Raw genomic sequence first — 22170 nt, 5'->3', positions numbered from 1 at the left:
TGGGGGCCTAAGAAGATGTGATAACAGCCAACCAAAACAAAAATTGGCAGAAAGAAATCCGTTCAGCACTCGAACAGCCTTCTGGAATGAATTCAGTTCGAGTACCGAGGTTCCACTGTATATTTATACAGGCAGGCCCTGCTTTACAGTGCTTTGCTTTATAGTGATTCACTAATACAGTGGTTTTAAATAATGTCCATTCTTCATTTATTCAGACTTCCTACAATAAATATATTCACCACTAACTATAAGCTAAGGATGAAAATATTTTTAAGTAATGTGTGTACTGTATATGCATTTTTTAGGCATAGCTATATTGCACACTTAATATTTAACAACATAAACATGTTATTAGGCTTTTATATGCATTTTAAAGTGAAAAAAAGCTGATTCACTTTACAATGATTTTAACTTTACATCAGTAGCCCAGAACCTAACCTGACGTATAACGGGGCCCTCCTGTATACGCTCTTTACTACTTGAGGTTATTTTATTAAGTTACAAAAATCTTTACTTTGGGGCCTGTGAACTGTAAATAACCCCTGACTCAAATAAGCACACAACTAGCCTGGTGAAGATAAAAATACTACATTATGTATTATAATTTAAAAAATCTTATTTTACCTGCTCACATTCTTCCTATCCATCCTATTTCTGCTAACCCATCCTGAAACTAATCTGTAATAAGAATTATATCCTGAATTTGATTTGTAATAAAAAAAATCTGCAAACTTACATTTCCCATACATCTCTTCTTGTACTGTACTGTATTATGCCAAGTGATTCATGATAAACCTTGTCCATTTGTATGCATCTAGAGTTTTTGCTTGTTTCAATATTTTTACAGTGCCTCTGTCTTCTCTCCTTGTGTGCAGTCTTATTTATATTGTTTTACTGGGATATTCACTTGAGAAGTGATCCCTGGATGCCTGGGGATCCAGTCATTCCATGTACAGTACAGGATTCACTTTGAATCACCTTGTAACATTGCCATTGTCTTGGCAGCACAGTGTTTCAAAATTAATAATCATTCATCCACTCTCTCAATGCCTTCTTTTTTTTTCCAATAATATTATTCACAAATGTATGTTGTATTTTAAATTGTTATTAATATACAGGAAATAAAATGTAAAAATTCATGAACAATTCAGCCATTTTTGTCTTGTCATTCCAGCACATAAACTACTACTGATGTGAGTCTTTTAAATGGGGGACAAAAGTTTCTCTTATTCAGGAGGGGAAATATCTACAAACTTTATTTAAAGTGAGCAACATATATCATCCCAAATAGAGAGCAGAATAAATCAACAATATCCTAAGCCAATAACAATAATTCTGAGACTATGAACACATTACCTCAAAATTTCAAAACCACGGCAAAACAAATCAGAAATAAGAAAATGCATTTATAGTGCAGTACATTTTTTTTATTAAAGAAAAAAAAATGCTTAATAATATTTCAAAATAAAGTCTGTCCCATGCAAACCTTCCTTCCAATAACAAGAAAAGATCCTAACTTTGCATAGGCAAATAAGATAAAGTTTTGCTACACGAGCAGAATGATACCTGATCTCGCTACCATATCAGTGAAGTGATAGCAACAGTAAATAAGCACTCCCAGGTCTTTCATATCTTCCCTTTGTTCTATTACATGATCCTCTTGAGTGTTGTATACAGTGTCCCTCACGAATTCATCTTTCTTTCCATATCCAAGCAGCTGGAATTTATCATCACTGGACATCATGCTGTTTTCCACTGCCCAAGGCAAAACTCTGCTTATATATAAAACAACAAACAGCTTCTTCCTCTTTTTTTCAAACACACCAACTCTCTTCTCCCCAAGATAATGCGAACCAAAAAAGAAGAGAAGCTTTCACCATCACTCATTCAATCACTGTCTTGCCAGAAGCATGCTGACATCACAGTTCATGGTGATAAATCTCCTAGCTCCATGTTGGACTCCAAGAAACCTTCCATGTTAATTTAGCATTAATAAAATAAGAGAAAGCCAGAAGTTTCAATAATATTCATGTATTTTGAAAGAATCAATACTTTATGGGAAAAGTTATAACTAAATTGGCATTATTTCCTTCAAATTATTTAGCATAGACTGAAATATTAGGCACAAAATATTGAAAGTAGACTTTAATATAAATATAAATACATAATATAATATTTATTTAGTATTTATTTTAACAATCATACAATTAAAGCTTTTAAAAACTATCAAAGAATGAACCTGCTGAACAATATTGTTACTTCTTAATAACCATTATTCGGTAATAATAATAATAATTTAATAATAATAATTTATAATAATAATAATAATAATAATAATAATAATAATAATAATTTAATAATAATAATAATAATAATAATAATAATTTGGGATTTTATAATTCCTGATAAATAAAAAGTAACAATATTGTAAAGTGCTGCTCAAATGATCATTTCACTAGAAACACTGACTAGCAAACTAGGCACACTAGAATACTGAAAAAAATGGCAAGAGGTATTTCCTTTAATTATTCTTTTTACTTGATTAATTTTTTATTAAAATGCAAAGGAAGAGCTCAATCCATAGGGCATCGTACTGTGCTGCTGTTATATTGATAATGTGAATATAATTGCAAATAACTTAACATTTACAGCATTTTCTCAAATTTTGTATTATAGTTTCACGTGCAATTAACCCTTTCAGAGTTTCGGCCGTACTAGTACGGCTTACGTGCCAGGGTCTTTGACGTACTAGTACTCATAAATTCTAGCACCTTCAAATCTAGTGAGAGAAAGCTGGTAGGTCTACATATGAAAGAATGGGTCTATGTGGTCAGTGTGCGCAGTATAAAAAAAAATCCTGCAGCACACAGTGCGTAATGAGAAAAAAAAAACTTTGACCGTGTTTTTGGATTAAAACAGCGACTTTGCACTGTATTTTTGTATGGTATTTATTGTTGTATTCTAGTTTTCCTGGTCTCATTTTATAGAATGGAAGACATATTACAGAAATTGAGATGATTTTTGACCGGTTTTACAATGAAAAGTACCTTGAAATTGAGCTCAAAGTAGCAGAAATATTCGATTTTTACCAAAGTTCAAAAGTAAACAAATCATGCTAAGCGTCCAATACACGTCAACTGGCGAGTCTAATATTCTTTCACAAGTGCGCCAATATTATTTATACCATTTCTACACTAATGCAGTAGTCTGCATAACAGTAAATCTTCTATTTTTTGTGAGAATAATAATTCAAAATGGAAAGCAAAAGAATGTAAGAGGGGCGTGGGGACGTGACTAATGAACAGAGGAAATGTTATTTTAGTGCCAGGAATGTCTTTCTTGATTATTCTGGACCCTATTTGGAAATTGGCATCTTTTGAAATTTGTGTGAAATTGGCAAAATTGCTAAATTCTGACCACTGTATTGGATAATTGAAATCGGTAAATGGGTGGTTTCTTGCACTCATTCGATAGAAAAAATGAAGTTCTAGCAAAATAGTTATGATTTTTGTCGACTAGCACACTGGAATTAGCCGAAAATAGGGCTCAAAGTGTGCAAAATCACCAATGCGTAAACATCGTCAAGACTGTTAACTTCGCGAGAGCATAATTCCGTAGGTTTCCCATCAAATTTCATACTTTTGGTGTCATTATGATCAGGAATAGATTCTCCATATTTTCATTAGAATTTTTTTTTTTTTTTTTTAAATTTATGGGACCCTGAGAACAAGTCTCTGAGAGGGCCTGTGGACCCTGAAAGGGTTAACAGTGTGGGACCAGGATATGTATGTTCTTTTTATTTTTGTCAACTTAGAAATTAGCAATGCTAATAAAATGGCAATATAAATGAATGTAAGATTATGATTGGCTGACATTTTTTTTATTTGTAATAGAATGTACTGAAAGATAAGAACAGTGAAGGATAAGCAAGAATGTCACACAGCGGACAGTGTTAATGTATGTTTATGGGGAAGCACTAAACTCACAGGGCTCAAACAATGTCTGGGGTATGGGAGACATCATGTTTGAGCCAAGAAAGAGGAAAATATCTTCAATTCCTTGAATCAAGAGTCCTTCACTTACAGGATCATGATGCAAAACAGAATGAATAGCCTTTGAAGCAGGAAAGAAGTGAAGTCAACTCTTCCTTCAGTCAAAGAATGAAGTAATATATTACTTAAGAATACATTTCTGATGCTTGATTAAAAAAATCCCTAAATTTTCTGATGGAAAAACACTCAGTGTTAAATGTTTTATCATGATAAGAATTTCAGGTGGAACTGCAGGACATACTCCTCACTCCTCATACCAAATTATAATCTCACTCTCCTCACTCCTCATCCCAAACTATAATTGCTCACTCTCCTCACCCCAAACTATAATTTCTCACTCTCCTCACCCCAAACTATCATCCTCACTCCTCATCCCAAACTATAATCTCTCACTCTTCATTACAAACCATTATCTCTCGTTCTCCTCGCTCCTCATCCTAAACTATAATTTCTCACTCTCCTCACCCCAAACTATCATCCTCACTCCTCATCCCAAACTATAATCTCTCACTCTTCATTACAAACCATTATCTCTCGTTCTCCTCGCTCCTCATCCTAAACTATAATCTCTCACTCTCCTCACTCCTTATCCCAAGCAATAATCTCTCACTCCTTACCCCAAACTATCATCTCTCACTCCTCATCCCAAACTATAATCTCTCACTCTTCATTACAAACTATTATCTCTCATTCTCCTCACTCCTCATCCTAAACTATAATCTCTCACTCTCCTCACTCATCAAAAACTATCATCTCTTTTTCTCCTCACTCATCCCAAACTATCATCTCTCACTCTCCTCACTCATCCCAAACTGTAATCTCTCATTCTTCTTGCCTTAACATGGAGATGCGACCTCCTTTCATGTCACTTGATCCTAAACATGTACTTACTGGTGTATTAAAAATAAAATATATTTTTCCATTTCTAGTTTACAGTATAATTTGCAAACTCCAATACTGCTGTAATGTTTTAAATAACATTCTTGTATCATACTATATAGACTGATGATTTTACACAAACTTTTGATACATTTCTCATAAGCAGAATAATATTTGTCAATTAACTTGATATTAAAGCACTCAAATGGGCAAATAATTAGCTACAGAAATACAAAATTATCAAGTGACAGGTATGGTAAAGCATCGATTTAATGGACTAACAAGGGGAAGGTGACTGGTAATGGTGTCTGAGGTGGACAGAGATGAAACTGTTTGACCGTGATCGTAAGAATAACAGAAATTTCTGTTATTCTTACAATCGGTTGCCTGACTGTTTTTTCTGAATCAAGTAACCAAGTGAATTTTGTCCATTAAATCGAGGGTCTGTTGCAAATAATAAACCAAAAATATAGTAGTATATACAGTATATCCATACAAGGTTACTAATAAATCACAATTTCTACAGGCCCCAAATTACCTTTCAAAATGGCTGTTAAGACTCCCATTGTGTACCATTCTTCTGACTATGATTCTTCAAGCAGTTAATGTATCAAATCCTTTGGTGTGTGTGTGTGTGTGCATGCATACATGTGCTTGTTTGTTTTAGCCACTGGTGCTACCATGTTCTGAACATGTTACCTGGTGAGGTACTATGGAACACCAAAACTCCACTCATCCACACTACTCTCTCTTGCTATAACCTTCTTAAACAATTATCCTCAAAAACTACACACCCACACATTATATAACCTGGTACATAAACCCTCATATGTAAAGAGTACTTTATTAGATATGATGTGAGAGAGGGAGAGAGAGCTACTGCCTCTGTCACACATCATCTGACACCACCCACACTTCTCCTACACCATATTCAACTCCAGCAGTGAGAGAGTAGAAAGCACACATATATAAAAAGCACAAAACTACAATATTAGAGAGGGTGATGCAGCGAAACCTGTGTTAAAGGGCATGTAAGAGCCTCTGTTTTCCAATAACATCTTCATTTTTCCACTATAATCTACCTTGTCCAAAATTACTATTGCATTTGCATTGTCTGTTTCGTAAGGTTAAGTCTAGGATTTTTCTTTAATTTGTGGTATAACTTAACAAATCTCTGAGGACAATTGTGCCTCTTGAACCATCAATAGACACAGCATTTATTTTTTCTAATAATTAATTGAGATATGGGTAATTTAAAATGTAATTTGAAATAAAAGATCATATGGAAATTAATAATTCATTACAAAATTAGAATTTCAAGAATGGGGAAGCAATGTTTCACCAATGTATCCAATGTTATTACTGGCAAGTGTCATTTGCAGTTGGCTAACAGCTGACCCAGTGTTTCCTTTTCCAGTTCTTTTGATATGCTCCATTTTTTTAATTTAATGATGATGTATTACAGAAGAATTCATGGAAATTGCCAATTCATTTTAACATTTAATCTTAACACATAGGGGAAGTGTGCCTTTGACAAAGTATCCAATGCGATTATTGGCTAGCAGCATCTGCAGTTGGCTAAAAAAAAAAAATAACAGTAATACAAAGGGAGTATGGTCCTGTTTCACACGCTTGTACTGCAACTGCACCTGGATCCAAAATGCTCTGTTCGTAAGTGTGAATGTGTGTAACTTGCAGCGTTTATTTAACAAGGGTCCTTCTGTACTCTAATAACACATTGTCAGATTTATGCTACCTAATTCAAGGCACAGGATGAATAGTTCACTGCCTCTTTGTGTAAGCCATCACAATACATGTATCTAAAAATGTGTGCATTACTTTAGAAAGGCAAACCTTGGCCCTAAAGCTACATAAAGTTACTTTAAGGTCATCCTTAACAAACTGGGCAGTTCTCCTCTGGGAGCTGAGTCAAATAAAATTGCTGAGCACTGCTTAATTATCAACACTGAACATAAAGAAGCAACAGGGACAGATCATCAAGTACTGTAATATACAACAGTATATAAAATTATAAAACTAGCTTATATTTTCTGCCTTATGCTTATTTATATGACAAGGCCTAAAAAATTTAATATGTTTATATACAGTCTACATACATGGTATATGTCTACATTATAATCATAAAACACATCAAACATTCTAAGCCTACAGTAACCAACAAAGTAATGAGCATATTATTCTTTGTTTTTTGTATAAACAGTATATTTTATCTTTATATCAACAGCTATCTTCCACCAAGGCAGGATCAGTACAAGAAGAAAACACATTCACTGTCATTCGTTCAATTGCAGTCTTTTTCAAAATGCACAGACATCACGATTCAAATGATCCTCTAATCTGCAACATCCCCACCCCTCCTCCAGAGTGCAGGTACTGAATTTCCTACCTCCAGCATTAGAGTCCAGTTAATCAGTTTCCTGACTACCTTATCCACCGGGAGGCCTGGTCAAGGACTGGGCCATAGGGTCATTAACCCCCGGAATACCCTCCAGGTAGACCTCCAGAAATGTTATCTTGCTCACACTCCACAGGGGTTCAAAAATAGATATGATAACCTAGGCATGTGAGGGATCAGGCTCCTGTAAACTTTCACCTTTATGAGGCAGCAGTACATAGACTGAAGAAAATATGGGAAAAATAGTGTTGTTTATATACCTTGTATACCTTTTTAAGTTTCATAATTTGTCAAAAATATCTTGTTACACCTTACATGGTAATTGCTGTTGCTAGCTGATCTGGAAATGTGTGAAAGGAATTAATGTGGCCCTACTAGGTCTAGCTGAATGAAGTTTATAATATAACTGTGGCTAAAGGAGGGGTCTGCGATATACGATGTTTAAAGGGACATCGAAACTGTCAAATCTGTCCACCTCTGGCAGGACAGTGATAGTGTAAAGGATGGTGAAAGTGTTTCTTTTTCAAGTCACTCTGCCTCAGTAAAAGAGGTCCAGCGTGTTAAAAAAAACATTAGCTAAGAGAGTAAAATAAACAAAGGAGCATATAAATAAAAACCAGGAGAGACTATTAGCATCATCTCATAATGTTGGAAAACATAGATCAAGAGGAGGAATGATCATGATAATAAAAATATATTCTGGAGAATGAGCAGGATGGACAATAACAGATTTTTCTTGTTTGTTTCTGGAGGGTCTGGGATGAAAGGACAAAGATGAATGCTAAACTTCAAAATAAATTGCATAAATATTAAAAAACACTTTAGTAATGAAATGGACTATGAAATGACATAAAAGCTGAATCAATACATAGTTTCAACAGCAAATATAATTTGCTAAATCAGGTGGAGGCAAGGAAGCTCATCCTTGGAGGCACAAAGGGAAATATACCAGGTAATAGTTGTACCAACACTGTTGTATGGGCATGAAACATGAGTTTTAAATGTTGCAGCAAGGAGGCTGGAGGCAGCAGAGACGTTGTGTTTTGAGGGCAATGTGTGGTGTAAATATTATGCAGAGAATTCAAAGTGTGGAGACTAGGTGGTGTGGAATCACCAAAAAATATTATTCAGAGGGTTAAGAGGGGGTGGTGGACATTTAGAGAGGATGGGGAAAAATAAGATGACCAAGATGGCATATAAATCGGGGTGTAGTGAAGGAAGGGTAGGAGGCTGTCCTAGGAAATGTTGAAGGAAGGAAGAGGGGGTGTAAATGAGGTTTTGAGTGCTAGTCCTTGGGCATCCAACAGGTTTGTGTGTGTTAGACAAGAGTGAGTGGAGGCAACTGATTTTTATGATTTGATGTGCTGTTGGAGTGTGAGGAAGGTAAAATTTATGAAAGGATTCAGAGAAACCAGTTAGTCAGACTTCAGGGTGCTTGCACTCTAAAGGAAAGGTGGAAACATTACAGTAATTGCATGTGTTAAGGTAACTGCATGTGGCAGAATACAAATAAATAAATCCTATTTAATATAATAACCGTAATTTCCTACAATCATTACCACATTAGTCAAATCATATTAGATAATGAGAAGCTACAGCAAATAGTAAAACATTTTGAAATCAGTTTAGCTAAGAAACATATAATTATTATTCTTTGATTGCTCAAGATCAGCCGGGCTGTGGTTCGTACACTGGACTACTTGTGGCCAGCAGTAACAGCCTAGTTGATCAGGCCCTGATCCACCAGGAGGCCTGGTCAAGGACCAGGCCACAGGGGTGTTGACCCTTGGAACACCCTCCAGGAAGGTAACAGTGTTGTTGACCCCTAGAACACCCTCCAGGAAGGTAAGTGATGTTGACCTCTGGAACACCCTCCAGGAAGGTAAGTGATATTGACCCCTGGAACACCCTCCAGGAAGGTAAGTGATGTTGACCCCTGGAACACCCTCCAGGAAGGTAACAGTGTTTCTTTCTTTAATTATCTGGCCCATGAATGTAGAAATCCTTCAAGGACATATACTTTACTGAAATATGAATAAAAATTCACAATACCATGACTGGAACAAATAATGACCCCACAAACTAGAAATGAAAATATTATATCTTTTAGTCAGTCTTGAACTATCATCACTCACTATTTAATATTTCTTCACAATGAACTGAAGTGTTATCAACTTTTTAAAATCCAATTTGTTTTCTGGGATATGTTACTTTGTTTCCATCTTCTGCTCAATCAACTTTACCCAAATTTCCCATGTTTCCTGCAACATCTTGCTCATTTGTTTCCCAAATGATGACTGTAAATATTATTTAGAACCCATACAAAGAGAAAAACTTTATTCGTAAGTTAATTTCAGCTCTGCTGTTAGGTCTTTACCACTTTAGGTATGGGAAAAAATTGTTACCTGGTGGGAATATGGGAAAATACTGTAACTGGTGGGAATATGGGAAAATACTGTTACCTGGTGGGGATATGGGAAAATACTGTTACCTGGTGGGGATATGGGAAAATACTGTTACCTGGTGGGGATATGGGAAAATACTGTTACCTGGTGGGGATATGGGAAAATATTGTTACCTGATGGGAACGATTAATCAAAGTGAACAAGAATTATGCACAAGGTATTCAAACAGTACTTTCCACACTCATATTATTCCAACATTATAGAAAGGCATTACAGTAAACACAAAAATCATTCAGCTTGCTTGATCTGTAAGCATAATTTGAAAGAAGTGTAGCCTATATGACTGTGGTTATCATATGAAAAAATTCAGTATTTAGAATCTAATACTGCACTTTTTTTATATATATATTTCTAATCCTAGGTAGTAGGTTGGTAGACAGCAACCGCCCAGGGAGGTACTACCGTCCTGCCAAGTGAGTGTAAAACGAAAGCCTGTAATTGTTTTACATGATGGTAGGATTGCTGGTGTCCTTTTTTCTGTCTCATGAACATGCAAGTTTTCAGGTACGTCTTGCTACTTCTACTTACACTTAGGTCCCACTACACATACATGTACAAGCACATATATACACACCCCTCTGGGTTTTCTTCTATTTTCTTTCTAGTTCTTATTCTTGTTTATTTCCTCTTATCTCCATGGGGAAGTGGAACAGAATTCTTCCTCCGTAAGCCATGCGTGTTGTAAGAGGCGACTAAAATGCCGGGAGCAAGGGGCTAGTAACCTCTTCTCCTGTATATATTACTAAATGTAAAAGGAGAAACTTTCGTTTTTCCTTTTGGGCCACCCCGCCTCGGTGGGATACGGCCGGTGTGTTGAAAGAAAGAAGAAGATATTTCTAATATATGACTATCATAAGACCTGGTCATGGACCAGACCATGGGGGCACTGACCCCCAAAACTTTACCCTCCAGGTATATGTGAAACTAAAGTACTAATTCAGTTATTAGAACTAAGAGAGTCACAGAAGAGCTTTTATGAAACATAAAGTGATTAAATGTAGTACAACATTCACTACTTTAATTCAAATATCACAAGATGGGATTCTCAAAATGACTCACTTCACAACTCCGAACTGTATCTCAGTCAAATGTTAGTTTAGTAAATTTGCTGAGCTGGAAATATTTCTAACAGATCCACAGGAGGGTACATCCTAAGACAAAATCTGCTTGTAAAAAGTTGATTTCTTTCTCACATATTTTGAAATCTTTGGAAAGAATAAACATACACAGTAAATTTAAGGGTGCCCTCATGGCTGAGACTGAGTTAAGCTGGAACTGCCAAAGGTATTGAGCTCTTCTAGTTTGGAATACGTCGGTGGAGTAAATTTTCGACGCAGGAATTTCAAGATGTAGAGTGGTAGGCAGGAGACTAATGTGATGACCACAACTTTCCAGAAGAAATCCTTAGATTTAATAAAGTCCCAGTCTGAAAAAGAAATATTGGCATTCTCATATATATCTCCAATAACTTAACAAAAACAAGGTATTCTGCAATCAACAAGCCAAGAATAATAATAATAATAATAATAATAATAATAATAATAATAATACCTAGTAGGTTGGTAGACAGCAACCACCCAGGGAGGTACTACCGTCCTGCCAAGTGAGTGTAAAATGAAAGCCTGTAATTATTTTACATGATGGTAGGATTGCTGGTGTCTTTTTTCTGTCTCATAAACATGCAAGATTTCAGGTATGTCTTGCTACTTCTACTTACACTTAGGTCACACTACACATACATGTACAAGCATATATATACACACCCCTCTGGCTTTTCTTCTATTTTCTTTCTAGTTCTAATTCTTGTTTATTTCCTCTTATCTATATGGTGAAGTGGAACAGAATTCTTCCTCTGTAAGCCATGCGTGTTGTAAGAGGCGACTAAAATGCTGGGAGTAAGGGGCTAGTAACCTCTTCTCCTGTATATATTACTAAATGTAAAAGGAGAAACTTTCGTTTCTCCTTTTGGGCCACCCCGCCTCGGTGGGATACGGCTGGTGTGTTGAAAGAATAATAATAAAAATAATAATAATAATGTAGGTAGTAGGTTGGTAGACAGCAACTGCCCAGGGAGGTACTACCGTCCTGCCAAGTGAGTGTAAAACTGAAGCCTGTAATTGTTTTACATGATGGTAAGATTGCTGGTGTCTTTTTTTATCTGTCTCATACACATGCAAGATTTCAGGTATGTCTTGCTACTTCTACTTACACTTAGGTCACACTACACATACATGTACAAGCATATATATACACACCCCTTTGGGTTTTCTTCTATTTTCTTTCTAGTTCTTGTTCTTGTTTATTTCTTCTTACCTCCATGGGGAAGTGGAACAGAATTCTTCCTCCGTAAGCCATGCGTGTTGTAAGAGGCGACTAAAATGCCGGGAGCAAGGAGCTAGTAACCTCTTCTCCTGTATATATTACTAAATGTAAAAGGAGAAACTTCAGTTTTTTCTTTTGGGCCACCCCACCTCGGTGGGATACGGCTGGTACGTTGAAAGAATAATAATAATAATATTTTTTATTTTTTTTTTTTTTTATTATCACACCGGCCGATTCCCACCAAGGCAGGGTGGCCCGAAAAAGAAAAACTTTCACCATCATTCACTCCATCACTGTCTTGCCAGAAGGGTGCTTTACACTACAGTTTTTAAACTGCAACATTAACACCCCTCCTTCAGAGTGCAGGCACTGTACTTCCCATCTCCAGGACTCAAGTCCGGCCTGCCGGTTTCCCTGAATCCCTTCATAAATGTTACTTTGCTCACACTCCAACAGCACGTCAAGTATTAAAAACCATTTGTCTCCATTCACTCCTATCAAACACGCTCACGCATGCCTGCTGGAAGTCCAAGCCCCTCGCACACAAAACCTCCTTTACCCCCTCCCTCCAACCCTTCCTAGGCCGACCCCTACCCCGCCTTCCTTCCACTACAGACTGATACACTCTTGAAGTCATTCTGTTTCGCTCCATTCTCTCTACATGTCCGAACCACCTCAACAACCCTTCCTCAGCCCTCTGGACAACAGTTTTGGTAATCCCGCACCTCCTCCTAACTTCCAAACTACGAATTCTCTGCATTATATTCACACCACACATTGCCCTCAGACATGACATCTCCACTGCCTCCAGCCTTCTCCTCGCTGCAACATTCATCACCCACGCTTCACACCCATATAAGAGCGTTGGTAAAACTATACTCTCATACATTCCCCTCTTTGCCTCCAAGGACAAAGTTCTTTGTCTCCACAGACTCCTAAGTGCACCACTCACTCTTTTTCCCTCATCAATTCTATGATTCACCTCATCTTTCATAGACCCATCTGCTGACACGTCCACTCCCAAATATCTGAATACGTTCACCTCCTCCATACTCTCTCCCTCCAATCTGATATTCAATCTTTCATCACCTAATCTTTTTGTTATCCTCATAACCTTACTCTTTCCTGTATTCACCTTTAATTTTCTTCTTTTGCACACCCTACCAAATTCATCCACCAATCTCTGCAACTTCTCTTCAGAATCTCCCAAGAGCACAGTGTCATCAGCAAAGAGCAGCTGTGACAACTCCCACTTTGTGTGTGATTCTTTATCTTTTAACTCCACGCCTCTTGCCAAGACCCTCGCATTTACTTCTCTTACAACCCCATCTATAAATATATTAAACAACCACGGTGACATCACACATCCTTGTCTAAGGCCTACTTTTACTGGGAAAAAATTTCCCTCTTTCCTACATACTCTAACTTGAGCCTCACTATCTTCGTAAAAACTCTTCACTGCTTTCAGTAACCTACCTCCTACACCATACACTTGCAACATCTGCCACATTGCCCCCCTATCCACCCTGTCATACGCCTTTTCCAAATCCATAAATGCCACAAAGACCTCTTTAGCCTTATCTAAATACTGTTCACTTATATGTTTCACTGTAAACACCTGGTCCACACACCCCCTACCTTTCCTAAAGCCTCCTTGTTCATCTGCTATCCTATTCTCCGTCTTACTCTTAATTCTTTCAATTATAACTCTACCATACACTTTACCAGGTACACTCAACAGACTTATCCCCCTATAATTTTTGCACTCTCTTTTATCCCCTTTGCCTTTATACAAAGGAACTATGCATGCTCTCTGCCAATCCCTAGGTACCTTACCTTCTTCCATACATTTATTAAATAATTGCACCAACCACTCCAAAACTATATCCCCACCTGCTTTTAACATTTCTATCTTTATCCCATCAATCCCGGCTGCCTTACCCCCTTTCATTTTACCTACTGCCTCACGAACTTCCCCCACACTCACAACTGGCTCTTCCTCACTCCTACAAGATGTTATTCCTCCTTGCCCTATACACGAAATCACAGCTTCCCTATCTTCATCAACATTTAACAATTCCTCAAAATATTCCTTCCATCTTCCCAATACCTCTAACTCTCCATTTAATAACTCTCCTCTCCTATTTTTAACTGACAAATCCATTTGTTCTCTAGGCTTTCTTAACTTGTTAATCTCACTCCAAAACTTTTTCTTATTTTCAACAAAATTTGTTGATAACATCTCACCCACTCTCTCATTTGCTCTCTTTTTACATTGCTTCACCACTCTCTTAACTTCTCTCTTTTTCTCCATATACTCTTCCCTCCTTGCATCACTTCTACTTTGTAAAAACTTCTCATATGCTAACTTTTTCTCCCTTACTACTCTCTTTACATCATCATTCCACCAATCGCTCCTCTTCCCTCCTGCACCCACTTTCCTGTAACCACAAACTTCTGCTGAACACTCTAACACTACATTTTTAAACCTACCCCATACCTCTTCGACCCCATTGCCTATGCTCTCATTAGCCCATCTATCCTCCAATAGCTGTTTATATCTTACCCTAACTGCCTCCTCTTTTAGTTTATAAACCTTCACCTCTCTCTTCCCTGATGCTTCTATTCTCCTTGTATCCCATCTACCTTTTACTCTCAGTGTAGCTACAACTAGAAAGTGATCTGATATATCTGTGGCCCCTCTATAAACATGTACATCCTGAAGTCTACTCAACAGTCTTTTATCTACCAATACATAATCCAACAAACTACTGTCATTTCGCCCTACATCATATCGTGTATACTTATTTATCCTCTTTTTCTTAAAATATGTATTACCTATAACTAAACCCCTTTCTATACAAAGTTCAATCAAAGGGCTCCCATTATCATTTACACCTGGCACCCCCAAACTTACCTACCACACCCTCTCTAAAAGTTTCTCCTACTTTAGCATTCAAGTCCCCTACCACAATTACTCTCTCACTTGGTTCAAAGGCTCCTATACATTCACTTAACATCTCCCAAAATCTCTCTCTCTCCTCTGCATTCCTCTCTTCTCCAGGTGCATACACGCTTATTATGACCCACTTCTCGCATCCAACCTTTACTTTAATCCACATAATTCTTGAATTTACACATTCATATTCTCTTTTCTCCTTCCATAACTGATCATTTAACATTACTGCTACCCCTTCCTTTGCTCTAACTCTCTCAGATACTCCAGATTTAATCCCATTTATTTCCCCCCACTGAAACTCTCCTACCCCCTTCAGCTTTGTTTCGCTTAGGGCCAGGACATCCAACTTCTTTTCATTCATAACATCAGCAATCATCTGTTTCTTGTCATCCGCACTACATCCACGCACATTTAAGCAACCCAGTTTTATAAAGTTTTTCTTCTTCTCTTTTTTAGTAATTGTATACAGGAGAAGGGGTTACTAGCCCATTGCTCCCGGCATTTTAGTCGCCTCATACGACACGCATGGCTTACGGAGGAAAGATTCTTTTCCACTTCCCCATGGACAATAGAAGAAATAAAAAAGAACAAGAGCTATTTAGAAAAAGGAGAAAAACCTAGATGTATGTATATATATATATGCATGTGCGTGTCTGTGAAGTGTGACCAAAGTGTAAGTAGGAGTAGCAAGATATCCCTGTTATCTTAGCGTGTTTATGAGACAGAAAAAGAAACCAGCAATCCTACCATCATGCAAAACAGTTACAGGTTTTTGTTTCACAGTCATCTGGCAGGACGGTAGTACTTCCCTGGGTGGTTGCTGTCTACCAACCTACTACCTAAATAATAATAATAATAATAATAATAATAATAATAATAATAATAATAATAATAATCTTGATTTCTACATGATAAAACTTACGCATACTTAGCTGACAAATAATTCTGAATAAGTCCTTTTGGAGTGAGTGAAAACCTTAGATAAAGTATAAAATAACACTATGTTTATGATTACAAAAACATCAACTAAACTGCAGGATACTATAACTTGGTAATTTAAGAAAAACTTTAAAAAAAAGGGGAAAATATTTGATAAAATGCAGTAATAAAAAATTAGCAAATTGGTTGGCCTTACAACTACTGTGGAAGACTCTTCAAGGAGGCAGTGCCTTGGTGTTGGTGGAGGCTCTCTTGATCCAAGAAACATAAATACAAATTAAAACCACAATGAAAGATAACAAATTAACGGAACTTAGATTTCACAGAATGACCATATGATGATTAAAGCTCCCTCACAAAATATTGCCAAAGATGTATTAGATATTTTGAATACTGTATACTATACAGTGGACCCCCGGTTAACGATCACCTCCAAATGCGACCAATTATGTAAGTGTATTTATGTAAGTGCGTTTGTACGTGTATGTTTGGGGGTCTGAAATGGACTAATCTACTTCACAATATTCCTTATGGGAAAAAATTCGGTCAGTACTGGCACCTGAACATACTACTGGAATGAAAAAAGTTCGTTAACCGGGGGTCCACTGTATAGTACTGTGTACCAGATGTAGCTAAGACTTGGCTTGCAAGCTGCAAACCACAACAGTAACCCCTCCATATAAGTAATTGATTGGGAAAGGAGCAAATGGTAAGTAATGGAAATTGTGGTAGACAGAGAAGACTATGTTTTTGCCCTGATTGTCACAATAATGGTTAAATCAGTAACCAATGGACTTCGTCTAATCTTTCCAAATTGATTGATCCAGTCGATTTTGCTCCGTCTGTTATAGAGGGCCATTATATGGAGGGTTGGTATTAGCCTTATCCACTGTAGTTCAATGAGACAATATCCACAGCAAAGTCAACTAAAACATTGTTTAGAAAGATGCATTGAGTGAGCAAATGAGCTACATGCAACTTTGCAAACCAAGGCTTGGCTATGACTACAACTGTTCCTCGACCTATGATATTTCAACTTTATGATGGTGCAAAAGCAATTACTTTGGAGATGAAACTTACGATAATTACCCAGTATGAAAGCGGCAAGTCCGTAACTTGTATTCATTTACAGGAAGGCCCCACTTATACGGCGGGTTAGGTTCCAGGCTACCGCTGTAAAGCGGAAATCGCCGTAAAGTGGAACACCCTTTTTTTCCACTTATAAATGCATACAAACACTAGATAACAAGTTTACACTAACATATATTAAGTTAGCAATAGAACCAGGCATCAAAAAACAATAAAAAGGTACAATACACACATAGTGCACTCATTACTTACCTTAAAATATTTATAGTCTTAATCTAGGGTGAGACAAGTAGTATTTATTGTAAGAAATCAAGTGTGGTATGTATTGTAATAGCCTCACCAGGCCACCCCACCCACACATACTATTCTATGATATTTAAGCATCCCAGAGCGATAAAATGTATATACAGTTCACTCATTACTTACCTTAAAATATTTGTAGTCTTAATGTAGGGTCAGGAGTAAGTAAATGAGATAAAACGAATAAATGAGAGAGAGAAAGAATGAATACATGAGAGGGGGCAGGCGCAGTTATGTAAACAAACCAGGGGAAGGTAAGTTTTGTAAACAAACGAAATGTACACGTCTGGTTTGTGTACAAGTTACATTGTGTACAGGTTGTCTCTACATTGATACGGTAGAATTAATAAAGAAGAACACTCCCATTCTCATGTAACATCATTTTGAGAAGAAATGAAGCTCTGAGTGAAGGCAATGGAAATAAGTCACACTGACTTTTTTGGGTTATCCTAGGTTCTCTACACGTATGTTGTTATGTATGATAATCTATGTAACTGTATTTGTGTATACCTGAATAAACTTACTTACATACATACGAAAGGAATAATTTTCTAAAGTTACCCCCAGTAACACATTTACTCTTATGTTAGATTAGAGAAAATGTTATTCTTGCCGTCACTTGTACAAGTTATGTGGCTCCCACATCTTATATTTATGTTTATTTATTCTATTGTGGGGTGTATTTATCATCTTTTTATGTTATGTATCGTGTTTATTATATAATTTTGAAAAAAATATCATGGATGGATTAATGAAAATGTGTATATTACCGTAATATACGACATTTAATGAGACTCGGTATTGTTATTATCACCACTTGTGCAAGTCGTCTGCTACGACATCTCACATTTGTTTATTTATTCTACTGTGGGGTGTATTTATCTTATTTATATGTTATGCATCGTGTTTATTATATAATTTTGAAAAAAATATCATGGATGGATTAATGAAAATGTGTATATTACCGTAATATACGACATTTAATGAGACTCAGTATTGTTATTATCACCACTTGTGCAAGTCGTCTGCTCACATCTCACATTTGTTTATTTATTCTACTGTGGGGTGTATTTATCTTATTTATATGTTATGCATCGTGTTTATTATATAATTTTGAAAAAAATATCATGGATGGATTAATGAAAATGTGTATATTAACGTAATATACGACATTTAAATGACTCGATGTATGTAAGTTTATTTAGGTACAGGTATACATAAGTATAATTATCAGAGTATATATAAAATATGAAATAACTTTTAAAAACATTTGAAATTTTGGAGTTTCCAGACAAAATGGAGAGACTTAGTGCTTACTGAGCTCATGGAGAATGTAAACAAACAGGGTGGGGCACGGTGACCGTATTAGAAAGTCAGGTGGGGGGAGCCGTATAGTGAGTTTTGGTCATAATTTGAAATGTCCGTATTAGCGGAACGCCGTAAAGCGGAACGCCGTAAAGCGGGGCCCTCCTGTATTTACTTTTCAATACTGGTACAGTGGAACCTCAAAAATCGAACTGCTCTCAACTCAACCAATTATGTAAGTGTATTTTTGTAAGTGCTTTTATAAGTGTATTTTTGAGGGTCTGAAATGGACTAATCTAATTTACATTATTCCTGATGGGAATAAATTCGTTCCGTAGCGACACTTGAACAGCCTTCTGGACCGAAGAAAGTTCTATATATAATTAGTTTATTTACTTATTAAGTGACAGCATTTACTTATTTACTTATTTATCACATTATAAATAGTAGGTTGGTAGACAGCAACCACCCAGGAAAGTACTACCGTCCTGCCAGATGACTGTGAAACAGAAACCTGTAACTGTTTTGCATGATGGTAGGATTGCTGGTTTCTTTTTCTGCCTCATAAACACACTAGATAACAGGGATATCTTGCTACTCCTACTTACACTTTGGTCACACTTCACAGACACGCACATGCATATATATATACATACATCTAGGTTCTTCTCCTTTTTCTACATAGCTCTTGTTCTTCTTTATTTCTTCTATTGTCCATGGGGAAGTGGAAAAGAATTTTTCCTCCGTAAGCCATGCGTGTCGTATGAGGCGACTAAAATGCCGGGAGCAATGGGCTAGTAACCCCTTCTCCTGTAGACATTTACTAAAAAAGAGAAGAAGAAAAACTTTATAAAACTGGGATGCTTGAATGTGCGTGGATGTAGTGCGGATGACAAGAAACAGATGATTGCTGATGTTATGAATGAAAAGAAGTTGGATGTCCTGGCCCTAAGCGAAACAAAGCTGAAGGGGGTAGGGGAGTTTCGGTGGGGGGAAATAAATGGGATTAAATCTGGAGTATCTGAGAGAGTTAGAGCAAAAGAAGGGGTAGCAGTAATGTTGAATGATCAGTTATGGAAGGAGAAAAGAGAATATGAATGTGTAAATGCAAGAATTATGTGGATTAAAGTAAAAGTTGGATGCGAGAAGTGGGTCATAATAAGCGTGTATGCACCTGGAGAAGAGAGGAATGCAGAGGAGAGAGAGAGATTTTGGGAAATGTTAAGTGAATGTATAGGAGCCTTTGAACCAAGTGAGAGAGTAATTGTGGTAGGGGACCTGAATGCTAAAGTAGGAGAAACTTTTAGAGAGGGTGTGGTAGGTAAGTTTGGGGTGCCAGGTGTAAATGATAATGGGAGCCCTTTGATTGAACTTTGTATAGAAAGGGGTTTAGTTATAGGTAATACATATTTTAAGAAAAAGAAGATAAATAAGTATACAAGATATGATGTAGGGCGAAATGACAGTAGTTTGTTGGATTATGTATTGGTAGATAAAAGACTGTTGAGTAGACTTCAGGATGTACATGTTTATAGAGGGGCCACAGATATATCAGATCACTTTCTAGTTGTAGCTACAATGGGGTCGAAGAGGTATGGGGTAGGTTTAAAAATGTAGTGTTAGAGTGTTCAGCAGAAGTTTGTGGTTACAGGAAAGTGGGTGCGGGAGGGAAGAGGAGCGATTGGTGGAATGATGAAATAAGAGAGTAGTAAGGGAGAAAAAGTTAGCATATGAGAAGTTTTTACAAAGTAGAAGTGATGCAAGGAGGGAAGAGTATATGGAGAAAAAGAGAGAGGTTAAGAGAGTGGTGAAGCAATGTAAAAAGAGAGCAAATGAGAGAGTGGGTGAGATGTTATCAACAAATTTTGTTGAAAATAAGAAAATGTTTTGGAGTGAGATTAACAAGTTAAGGAAGCCTAGAGAACAAATGGATTTGTCAGTTAAAAATAGGAGAGGAGAGTTATTAAATGGAGAGTTAGAGGTATTGGAAAGATGGAGAGAATATTTCGAGGAATTGTTAAATGTTGATGAAGATAGGGAAGCTGTGATTTCGTGTATAGGGCAAGGAGGAATAACATCTTGTAGGAGTGAGGAAGAGCCAGTTGTGAGTGTGGGGGAAGTTCGTGAGGCAGTAGGTAAAATGAAAGGGGGTAAGGCAGCCGGGATTGATGGGATAAAGATAGAAATGTTAAAAGCAGGTAGGGATATAGTTTTGGAGTGGTTGGTGCAATTATTTAATAAATGTATGGAAGATAAAGGTGATAAAAGAGAGTGCAAAAATTATAGGGGGATAAGTCTGTTGAGTATACCTGGCAAAGTGTATGGTAGAGTTATTATTGAAAGAATTAAGAGTAAGACGGAGAATAGGATAGCAGATGAACAAGGAGGCTTTAGGAAAGGTAGGGGGTGTGTGGACCAGGTGTTTACAGTGAAACATATAAGTGAACAGTATTTAGATAAGGCTAAAGAGGTCTTTGTGGCATTTATGGATTTGGAAAAGGCGTATGACAGGGTGGATAGGGGGGCAATGTGGCAGATGTTGCAGGTGTATGGTGTAGGAGGTAGGTTACTGAAAGCAGTGAAGAGTTTTTACGAGGATAGTGAGGCTCAAGTTAGAGTATGTAGGAAAGAGGGAAATTATTTCCCAGTAAAAGTAGGCCTTAGACAAGGATGTGTGATGTCACCGTGGTTGTTTAATATATTTATAGATGGGGTTGTAAGAGAAGTAAATGAGAGGGTCTTGGCAAGAGGCGTGGAGTTAAAAGATAAAGAATCACACATAAAGTGGGAGTTGTCACAGTTGCTCTTTGCTGATGACACTGTGCTCTTGGGAGATTCTGAAGAGAAGTTGCAGGGATTGGTGGATGAATTTGGTAGGGTGTGCAAAAGAAGAAGATTGAAAGTGAATATAGGAAAGAGTAAGGTTATGAGGATAACAAAAAGATTAGGTGATGAAAGATTGGATATCAGATTGGAGGGAGAGAGTATGGAGGTGGTGAATGTATTCAGATATTTGGGAGTGGACGTGTCAGCGGATGGGTCTATGAAAGATGAGGTGAATCATAGAATTGATGAGGGGAAAAGGGTGAGTGGTGCACTTAGGAGTCTCTGGAGACAAAGAACTTTGTCCTTGGAGGCAAAGAAGGGAATGTATGAGAGTATAGTTTTACCAACGCTCTTATATGGGTGTGAAGCATGGGTGATGAATGTTGCAGCGAGGAGAAGGCTGGAGGCAGTGGAGATGTCATGTCTGAGAGCAATGTGTGGTGTGAATATAATGCAGAGAATTCGTAGTTTGGAAGTTAGGAGGAGGTGCGGGATTACCAAAACTGTTGTCCAGAGGGCTGAGGAAGGGTTGTTGAGGTGGTTCGGACATGTGGAGAGAATGGAGCGAAACAGAATAACTTCAAGAGTGTATCAGTCGGTAGTGGAAGGAAGGCGGGG

At 37.1% G+C, this 22170-nt stretch overlaps 1 protein-coding gene across 2 annotated transcripts in view; it reads right to left on the bottom strand.

The window, feature by feature from the left end:
- Window positions 1-312: 312 nt before the first annotated feature.
- Window positions 313-22170, bottom strand: part of LOC138851956 (probable phospholipid-transporting ATPase IIB) — a 49189-nt gene continuing 27331 nt past the window's right edge. The window contains exons 10-11 of one of the 2 annotated variants that reach the window (XR_011391500.1): window positions 9282-11238; window positions 313-9207 (exon numbers count right to left, since the gene is read on the bottom strand). Coding sequence is in view for 1 of the 2 variants with exons in the window: in XM_070081524.1 (XP_069937625.1) it covers window positions 11060-11238 (179 nt within the window). In the remaining variant the exon portion in view is untranslated. Of the gene's footprint in view, window positions 11239-22170 lie in introns of both variants that reach the window. The other variant, XM_070081524.1, reaches the window with a different exon arrangement.

Source organism: Cherax quadricarinatus, unplaced genomic scaffold, assembly GCF_038502225.1.
Source record: "Cherax quadricarinatus isolate ZL_2023a unplaced genomic scaffold, ASM3850222v1 Contig2989, whole genome shotgun sequence".
Lineage (NCBI taxonomy): Eukaryota > Metazoa > Arthropoda > Malacostraca > Decapoda > Parastacidae > Cherax > Cherax quadricarinatus.
Note: the sequence above shows the minus strand (reverse complement) of the source record. Positions and strands in the feature narration are given on the sequence as shown.